Consider the following 10,342-nt stretch of genomic DNA (forward strand, 5'->3'; position numbering starts at 1 on the left):
TTTCTGCTGTGTACGGGAAGTCCGTAAAAGTTTTTGAGTGGAACAGTTCAGTTGCATGGTACACTTGGGGAAACTGCAGCACGCTCTGGAAAGCGTGTGCGTAAACGTACCATCCCACTGACTGTGCGCGCCCTGCGTCTGCGGCTCCTAAACGCTGTTGAATGAAAGAACACCAACCACTTCGGACTTCGATTCAGTGAACAAGATTACTCATTAGCTCCCGCAGGCAAATTGAAGTTGAATGATTAAGCAGTGTCTAATACAATTGTGGGAGCAACGTGTTTCGGCATTCACTTTTACGCCTGGGTGCGTGGATTGGAATCAACTCCACAAAGATGACTTCGGAGGATCGGAGCTCTCTTCCACCCAGACCAACTGCCCTCTCACCCGTCAACATACCTGGCAGCTCACCCAAGCGTCGCTTTGTAAAGCTGGGGAGGAAACCAAGCGATGGATCATTACAGTGAGTCAGTCATTTAGAATTTAACCGTTCTATAGATTTCGCTGCACATGGCACATTAGGATTAGTACTTGAAACACAATTGTTGATTTATTTAAAACAAAAGATGACTTTTCAGACCCCTCCTCAGTGTTGTACTCACTCCTCTGTGGAGGTTTTACAGCTAGAGTTTTAGGAAATGTATCTGACACTATAGTAAAATAGAAACGTGTATGGTAGTAGGAAATCAAGAAAGAACAGTTTACAGAGCAAGGTGAGAACAGCTGAGTGCAGCAGAGGGAAGTAAGGGGGAAAAGTCTGCAATGTGCAATAACATTAACAAATAAAAATAATAATAATAATAATAAAAAAGAGTCATGTTTTGTCCTCCCACAACTCTTCTGTCATTATGCTTTAGATGTTGACCTGTTTACTCAATACGCTAAGTTGTGTCATTTAAAACATCCAAAGGGTTACAAAGTATGGGAAGTTTTAGAACATTGGCAATGTTAATCTGGGAGGAACAAAACTATTTGTATATATTTAAGCAGTGACGCAACTAAGAGGACCTTTGAGCTATCAAAATAAGTAGCTTACAAGATTGTTCAGAAATAAGCAATACCCTATTATTGTATTAATGGACTGAGAAAGCAGAACAAGGTTATGGTGAGGGAGAGTGGATGGTCTTCTACCTATACCTTTGCAAAGTAAACATGTTTGCCAAGTTGCGTGGTAGTTTTTAGCCATAATGGATTGGTATTGATATTCTCTGCACTTTTATTCAATATTTTAGACAGACTTTAGCAGTGTTGAAAGATATGGTTGAAGAATGTTGTAGCCCCCTTGGTAAGTCATTTCTATCTCCCACCCCACCCTCCTTCATCTATTTTCTTTCCTCTGTCACTTTCTTTCTCCCCTTCTTTCTGTTGCTGTCTCTTCTGTGTCTGTCTATTCCTATTCCTTCATCGTTCTCATACTCTCACAATTTCTCTCTCTGTCGCTTTCTCTTCATTTATTTCCCCATCACCTGCTCTCTCTCTCCCTCACCTCTCTCCTTCTTTTTCTCCCCCTCATTGTCCCCTCTATCTCTCATTCCCCACCACTCTCGCTTCCATACATTCCTTCCCTTCCTTTACTCCATCTCTCTCTCTCTCTCTCTCTCTCTCTCTCTCTCTCTCTCTCTCTCCATCCCTCCACAGGTCAGGCTCCTCTAGTTCCTCCAACAAGTCAGCTGACAGTGTGGGTGTGGCCATCAGACAGCCTAGCAGGAGCTGCATCCGTCGCCATGCCAACCGCCTGTCTGGTGTGTTCCATCGGGGTTCAACCTACATGTCCAACCCTATGGCCTTGACTGGCGATGCACTGCCGTCACTGTTTGGCCATGCCAGAAGGGACAGAGGTATGTATGGCTCTCTCTATCTGAAACTATGCAAGTCCCTTTCAGCTTTAGACCACTCCTTTGTTATCGTCACACATTTGGGATTGGAGTTGGCTAAAGCAGTAATCTCCCAGACACTTCTGCCAATATGCGCTGTGCACAATAGTCCTGGGGACGAGGTTCACTAAGGCAGAGGCTCATTGGTATCCTTATCCTAAACCTCTGCATTGAGACTAAAGAGGTCATCTCTTTGTTCTTTCTAACATGGCCGTCTAGGGACTACTGGCGATGCAACAATGACAGACGATCCCTCAGAGTTGTCCAATCAGATAACGGCTCCCGGGATTCTGAAGATCTTTGGCAGTGAGCTCTGTGAAGGTGCCAACTACAAGAGTGTCTTGGCCACCACACACTCCAGTGCCAAGGAGTTGGTCAAGGAGGCCCTCGAGAGGTGTGTGTGTGTGTGTGTGTGTGTTTGTGCCTGCATGCCTGCTTGCCGGCGTGTCTGCATGTGTCTGTAACTGTATTCACACCCCTCCATTCTGTGTTGACATGTATACACTATAATGATCTGTTGACATGCAAAGTCTTTGAACAAGTCTTTGAAACAAGCCGTAAGAACAGAACATGTGCAGCCAGTTATGCTCAGCATTATATACAAATTTACCCATTGTTCTCACCGGCAGCTGTTTGTCATAACTGAATAATGCATTGAGTACTGTATGCCAAATTGTTAGTTTACATGGGAGTTGCTATTGCAAACCACAGACTTATGTGAAAGCTGGCCAGGCTGTTTGGCCAGGCTGCTATGGCTGTGTGTGTATGTGCATGTGTGTGTGCGTGTGTGTGTGTGTGTGTGTGTGTGTGTGTGTGTGTGTGTGTATGTGTGTGTGTGTGTGTGTGTGTGTGTGTGTGTGTGTGTGTGTGTGTGTGTGTGAGACAGAAAAGAAGGAAACCTATACAGTACCATTTCCTTGTTGGATATAAATGCACATTGCAGCCCTTGTGCACTGCCCACTGTGAGAGCAACTCCACAGCAAGGAGTGATGGATTACAAACAAACAGTTTTGGAATAGAGTTAGAAGTATTAGTCATTTTCAGCACAAACAATGTTTTTATCTCTCATCCTTTAGTAAGTTTACTTTATTTTAAGATCGACTTGTAAACTGCTTCTAAACTATTCTTGTAAAGAGGATTAACAGATTTATAGTATGTTTATACACTACTTACAAAGGAACCAAACGATGACATTCATAAGCAGTTCATAAGCAGATTTATCTAACATACCTCCATCTTCCCAGGTATGGTCTAAACAAGGAAGAGGCGGAGTCCTACATTCTCTGCGATGCCATTGGCCACGTGGGAAACCAACAGTGGAGGACGGAATGCTTCCGGGTCGTCGGCGACAATGAGAAGCCCCTCCTCTTGCAGTCGCTGTGGAAACCCAGAGAGGGGTTGGCTCGGCGCTTTGAGATCCAGAGGAGGAGCAGTGTGGAGGAGCAGAGGTCCAGAGACAAGGACACTGTCACTGCAGGTAGAGTACCGCAGGCCTGGGTTCAGATTACCCTTCCCCAACCTCATGTAGAAGACCATGAAATAAGACCTGACCCAGTACCAGTGGTGCATCAGAAATATGCACACCAACATGCCCCAGTCACCTGTCGTTGTGCTATACCCTACATACGGCGCACCAGTGGAGGATAATGGGTGCAGAAATCAGGCTCATTGGAGTGGTAGCAAACACACGTTTAATACCATTCCTCATTCCATTCCATGCATTCAAATGAGCCGGTCCTCCAATTTCTACCTCCACCAGCCTCCCCTGTGCCACACACATACTGTATCCTACATTGGATGTGTCTCAATAGAGAAATAAAGAAATCCTCCTTTCAGGTGGCCTCCTTAGCTTGTTTGCTTTCTGTCATGTGACTAAAGGCTCATGTCAGAGTTGACCCAGCGGGGGTTATAATGTAGGGGTGCGTCCTGTTATGTATTTTTTTTATGAATGGTGTAGTTTATGATAACCCGATAATGTCTATGTTGGCCGGTGGCTGCCTGCTGTGGATAGTGAGTTTTCCTCCACTAGCACTGTGTCTCTTTCCATTGAAGTCTGTTTCCTGTACGTACATTCTGCATGTTGACACTGGCTTACACACACACACACACACACACACACACACACACACACACACACACCCACACACACACCCACACACACACACACACACACACACACCCCCACACCCACACACACACCCACACACACACACACCTACACACACCTACACACACCTACACACACCTACACACACACACACACACACACACACACACACACACACACACGCACACACACACACACACACACACACACACACACACACAATGTCAGGTACTCTGCCATATGCCTCTAATACTGCTTTCCTGAGAGGACCATTTTCAAGGCCTATTCTGCAGTCTAGAGCAGCTACTGCCCTCTGAGCTTTCCCCGTCAACACACTTTGGGCTAGGAGACACCATTTATCCTCTGGCCACTCACTCTCTTTAGCAACCTTTTCAAACATCTCAAAGAAAACATCTACATTCTCTTCTTCAAATGGAGGCATGAACCTACGGGCCCTATCCAACTCAACTCCTAAGCCTTTCAGCTTTCAGTTAAGGCCCTCACATAGTCGAGCGGACAGTACGCGGACAGTACGCGGAGCGTTGTGTGTGTGTGTGTGTGTGTGTGCATGTGTGTGGGTTGAAAAACAGTTGCATGTGTCAGTGAGAATGTCCTCTGCTAGAGAGAGTAAGGAAGAGGCAACGGGATACTTTGTGAGAGGTGGTATTCTCTTTAGAAAATGGAGACTAGCCAGTAGGCCAGCTAGTGAGGACTGGTCTAGTTATGAGCAGATAGTACTACCCCAGTGTTACCGTGGAGAAGTGCTCCGCTTGGCACATGGGTCGGTGTTCGGTGGTCATTTGGGTTTCAAAAAGACAGTAGCTAAGATTAGCAGGCAATTCCATTGGCCAGGGCTACGCAATGATGTAAAGGGGTTTTGTTGTTCATGTCACACTTGCCAGGTGGTGGGGAAACAGGGCCGTAAACCGCCAGTTTCTCCTTTACAACCTTTACCTGTGGTACAAGAGATATGATCATGATAGATTGCGTAGGTCCCCAAAACAAAGAAGGGAAATGAATACTTATTGACCTTATCTTAGATCTTAGACACCACCGCAAGGTATCCGGAAGCCATTCCACTTTGTAGCATAAGGACGAAGGTTATAATTGAACGTTAAAGTTATTTTCCTCTGTGGGTTTACCACGCTCTATTCAATCTGATCGGGGTTCCAATTTCACAGCCAAACTTTATCATCAAGTTTTCGAATGAAGGCCAGGTATGACCAGAAGGCAGTGTGTCAGGCAATTTGGTCTTGGTTTTAGGTGCAGGACCCCGCGGACCGTTGGGGCCTATGTTTGCTGGGCCTCACAGAGTCTTGAGGAAGGTTGGAGACCTCAATTATGTAGTCAGTACCCCAGACAGGCGGTCTAAGACCCGCTTTTGTCACATAAATGCCATGAAAGCATATGAGAGAGAAGTACCTAAGACGGTGATGGCTTGTGTACAAGTGACCTACCAGAGATTGGAGATCCTGACAGTGCATGGAGCTCCCCTGTAGCCTTAGTCGCTCAGGAAGGCAGAGCAGAAAGGTTCTGTGTGGATTACAGACGTGTTAATAGTGTCATCGCTGTTGCTCTCTAGAGGATGAAATGATATATTGGACTGATGGATCTTTCTACAGGAGTTAGTTCAGATTATCTGATTATTTGGGAACTCCTCATTTTCTACGTTCTCAGATCTAATCTAGCGTAAACGTTAGAGCACCGTTAAGAAGACGGACAAACTGATTTATTTATATTTACTGAGAGCTGTTGGGTCGTGACACACACACACACACACACACACACACACACACACACACACACACACAATTCCTCACCCCATTGTTCATCCCTTTGTTTTTTTTCTTCCATAATCTATAAACTCACTCTCTGATCTATCAGGTATCAACGCACAGGCTCGTAAACTCCAGAAGAGCCGCTCACGCGTGGCGTCCGTCCTTATAGAGAAGTCCATGTACAGGGGTGAGACTCTGTGGAGGAGCCGGAGTGAGATGGACCTACTGTCTGCCCAGAGCACTGAGATGCAGCAAGACACCATTCAGAGCCTCAGTCCAAGCCTCCAACAGAACCACCATCAGAACCCCAAGCAGAATCATGCAAAGAACCGCAGTCTGAACCCGAAACATAACCTCAAACAGAAGAGCGTTCAGAGTCAAGAACAGAACCACAAGGCCTTCCCCCGGGAGGTTGCGGGGTCAGAGGCCGACACAGAGCCCCTCTGTCCGGCCCGCCAGGGAGAGGAGAGGGAGAGAGAGGAGAGGGAGAGAGAGGAGACGGAGAGCAGTGACGATAACACCACACAGTACTCCATTCACCCTCCCCAGGACTGCCCCTACCTACTGCTGCTACAGGGCTACAGCTACACACAGGTATCTCCCTCCCTCTTCTGTGTGTGTGTGTGTGTGTGTGTGTGTGTGTGTGCATGTGTGTTTTTTTTATTTTATTTTTTTTTTATCTTTTATTTTCAGTTTTTCAGTTTTATACACAAGACAAACAAACTAACTAACAAACAAACAAACAACAAGCCGCCAGGCATACATGTCTAGTATGATTTGGTTCCAACCAATTCCCAAAATGCAACATTGTCAGGTATTACAAGGATACAACTAAAGAGTACAAGTAAAATAAAATAAAGAGAAGGAAAAAGAGTACAGACTTGCATCACTACAGGATATGATCAACAATTAGGTTTGGGGGTTTTAAACTGCTGCTCCACACAGGGACAGACATTTTTTGTGATTAACATTTTTCTTTATTTTCATAATAATGAAAGACAGATACATAGACAAACAGACAAACCAAGATGCAGACAACTGCGTGGTACAATAAAAAGCTCCATAAGATCAAATAAAATAAGCCATGTTCTCAGCATTAAATACAAATACAAATAAAAGGAAGGAACAATCAAGTAGAAATCACATTCCAGAGTTCCCGGTTCGATTCCGGCCGCGGACATATCCTGCATGTCATCCCTTCTCTCTCTCTCACCCATCCTTCCTGTCAAATCTCTACTGTCTCTATCACAATAAAAATGAAAATATGAGAGGGAGAAAAAAACAACAACAACAAAAAAAAGATACATAGTTGTATAGAGAGGAAGAGAAAGAAATATATCACAGGTTATGAAGGAGGTTTTTTTAAGTGTTCTCTGATGGATTAAGCTATCTGACCATGCCTGTATAGTGGTAGGTTTGGCTCTATTGAGCCGTGCTGTTGTGCATTCAAGAGAGATTACGTTTTGATAAGATGCCATCCAATATTGGGCTAAAGATAAGGGACAGGGACAGACATGTGTATGTGTTATACTCTCCCAAGAGTCTCTCTCTCTCTCTCTCTCTCTCTCTCTCTCTCTCTCTCTCTCTCTCTCTCTCTCTGTCTCTCTCTCTTTCCCCTTCTCTGTCTCTAACTCGTGATCCACAGTGTCCTGAGTGTCTGATGCCCGCTCTGCGTTCATTACACTGGGAACGAATCAATGTGGGGTGGATGATGTTCCACCTCCCGCTGTCGCTCCCCGCTGTCTCTGTCTCCCAGAGTCAACAAGGCAGTGGGAACAGAGGACATGCCTGACGAGAGCAACAATCCCATTCTCTCATTGGAAAGAAACACAGAGCCGAGACAAATAGAGAGAACAGTGTGTAGAAAAGCTCTGTGTGTAAAAACATGATTCAGGAAACAGAGAGTATGACAACACGGGCCCTGTTTCCTGAATGATTACCCAGAGGGCCATGTGTGATTCAGGCAAGGACACAGCACACACACGCACGCACGCACACACACACACACACACACACACACACACACACACACACGCACACACACACACACCACACACTCAAATAAACACTCAAATCAAATAAACACAATCTCAAATGTTCACCCTGGTAATCCATGGTAATCCGTCTGATATCACACAGTATTGTGTGTGTTAAACTTAATAGTTTTAAACTTGTTTAATTACCGTAAAATCTTGGATACATGGAGCAGGATCACTTTTGTGAAATAATGCAAGAATTCTGCCCAGTTGGCATAGCCAAGGGTCACAAGGAAAGTCTGCCACGATAAGCCTGTCGTGCTGTGCGTGCCACTCAGTGTAATTAATAATAGCTACAGGAAGCTGCTAAGATCAGCGGCTGGGATCACTGACTAATTATTCTGATACCCACAGCATTATTAATAATGTTTCGATTTTACCTTCATGTTTCTATTTCAGCCTGTTTTAGTTTTTCTGTAGTCCACGTTCTACCTCTCTCTTCCCTCTCCCTCCTCCCATCCATCTTCTACCTGTCTCTAACCTCTCACCCCATCCCTTTCTCCCCAGGACTATGTAATCTATCTGCTCAGCAGGCCGAGCACTGTGATTGGTCGATGCAGTGAGGACGAGGAGAGGTTAAAGGTCGACTTCCTTCTCTCTGCCCCCGACATCCTGCCGCGGCACTGCTGCGTGCATCGCCATAGGAAAGGCAACTCCACCCTGCTGCAACCCTTCCGCGGGGCCAAGGTCATGCGGAACGGGGAGATGTTAAGCAAAGAGGTGGAGCTTAGTCCTGGTGATGTCATCGGGCTAGGCAAGCACTACCTGTTTCTGTTCAAGGACCCCGCAGCATCTGTGGTTAGGCACAAGGTAATTATGTGAGGTTGGTCAAACAACTTCCTGTCTAAGGTACGACGAGTGTTACCTAACCCCTACTGTACTTGTTGAACAAGGCCTTTCTTTCGATACTTCTTGTTAATATGATGTCATCTTGCGCTTGTTTCATGACAATAAGGACGCCGACACTCATGGTGTTCCAGAACCCACACCTACTACTGCCCCCTGGTTGTTGACCCATGCCACTACTCCAACCACTCCCCCTGGAGAGCCGCACCTCTGTCAGACCTGCAGCTCAGCATCCCCAGACCCCCAGAGACGACCCAGGGGGGTTCCGGGTCCTAGAAGGACCGCTCCCTACCTAACGGACCACGAGGGACACGATCTAACCCTACACTATGATGTGGAGTGTGAAGATTGCGTCGTCAAGGAGATCGTTGCCATGGAGAGATCTGGTAAAGATAGGCCGGCGTTGACTGTCTCATTCCTGCTGTGTGTGTGTGTCCAGTACTCCGCCACACACCTACACACCTCAGACCTGCGCAGATTACTGCTGCTGATAGCCAGTCAGGTGCAGGACGCCATGTGGGTAAGTAGCAGCACTGTGACAGCAGGGGAGGCTGGCGGAGGTAGAAATTAGAGGACGGGCTCAATGTAATACAAGGAATAGAATGAGGAATGGTGCGTGGAATGGAAAGAGGAATGGTATCAAACACACATGCATTACAATGCATTACTCTTCAGGTTACACCTTAACTGCTCCTCCTGAGACTTCTACTGCCCCCCAGCACTGCGTCTCCTGAAGACACCTGCTTTTTCCCCTTTACTGTGTCCCCTAAATCTCCTATTGCCCCCCCTTGTACTGTTTCTCTGTTTCTCCAGTGTCTATATATACATTTTTTAAAAAGCTATGTTTAGAAGATGGTGATAGAAGAAGATTTTGCCTTCTAACACAGACTACCAATGGCCCCGGGCCTGAGCTGGATTATTCTTCCTGCTACGACTGGTGGATTGATGATTCACTTGCTTAGTCAAATGTATTGATTGTAAGTCGCTTTGGAATAAGGCGTCTGCTAAATGCCAAAAATGTAAATGTACAAATTTAACAATGAGCCCATCCTCCGATTTCTACTTCCACCAGCCTCCACTGTGTACAACCTTACGTCTCAACGTATTGGAATATTGTGTCTGCTGGACCGCTCATGCTTCTATCGTAAAAGTGAATAGCAAGTTTCCCTTTCTTCTCACAGCGGCACACCCAGGAGCTTGCTGCTATTCAACCTGAAGTGTGAGTGTGTGAGAAGTCAACCGTTGTCCCTTCCACAGAATTACAGTATTACAAAGCATCTTTGACACTCACTGTAGACTGATTCCAGATCTGTCCTGTCATGTCCCAGTCTCTGTAGTGAAGGCCTAGCATCAGAGGAGCTGCTGCCAGCGCCGAGCGTAGGAGAGCTGATCTCAGGACTGCGCCCCCTGGTGGTGTGGATGTCCAACGCCCTGGAACTGCTGCAGTTCATCCAACATCAGCTACCCCACCTACTGGCCTGGAGGACAAGACGTGAACAGGGGGAGGAGGAGGAGGAGGAAGAAGGGGAGGATGAGAGGGAGGAGAAGAACATGGGTTAGTTTGGTGCTTTTCAGATGTTATTTATGCAGACTAACCTGCATAAGTAAAGATTACCTACGTACATGAAAGTTAAATGGTGATGTTATATTGTGTGTGTGTGTGTGTGTGTGTGTGTGTGTTCAGCGCTGCTGGAGATGCGT

The 10,342-nt window shown here is 46.1% G+C and overlaps 1 protein-coding gene across 1 annotated transcript in view; it reads left to right on the plus strand.

The window, feature by feature from the left end:
- Positions 1 to 335: 335 nt before the first annotated feature.
- Positions 336 to 10,342, plus strand: part of LOC308167936 (ras-associating and dilute domain-containing protein-like) — a gene marked incomplete at both ends in the record, with an annotated part of 19,673 nt that continues 9,666 nt past the window's right edge. The window contains 10 exons of the mRNA XM_080542415.1: positions 336 to 463; positions 1,639 to 1,838; positions 2,094 to 2,268; positions 3,119 to 3,351; positions 5,866 to 6,353; positions 8,303 to 8,605; positions 8,859 to 9,161; positions 9,823 to 9,860; positions 9,970 to 10,196; positions 10,326 to 10,342. The exon at positions 10,326 to 10,342 is cut by the window's right edge and continues 96 nt beyond it. Coding sequence (XP_080398541.1) covers positions 336 to 463; positions 1,639 to 1,838; positions 2,094 to 2,268; positions 3,119 to 3,351; positions 5,866 to 6,353; positions 8,303 to 8,605; positions 8,859 to 9,161; positions 9,823 to 9,860; positions 9,970 to 10,196; positions 10,326 to 10,342 — 2,112 coding nt within the window. The remainder of the gene's footprint in view (positions 464 to 1,638; positions 1,839 to 2,093; positions 2,269 to 3,118; positions 3,352 to 5,865; positions 6,354 to 8,302; positions 8,606 to 8,858; positions 9,162 to 9,822; positions 9,861 to 9,969; positions 10,197 to 10,325) is intronic.

This window comes from Nansenia antarctica (assembly GCF_963989245.1).
Source record: "Nansenia antarctica genome assembly, chromosome: 11".
Lineage (NCBI taxonomy): Eukaryota > Metazoa > Chordata > Actinopteri > Argentiniformes > Microstomatidae > Nansenia > Nansenia antarctica.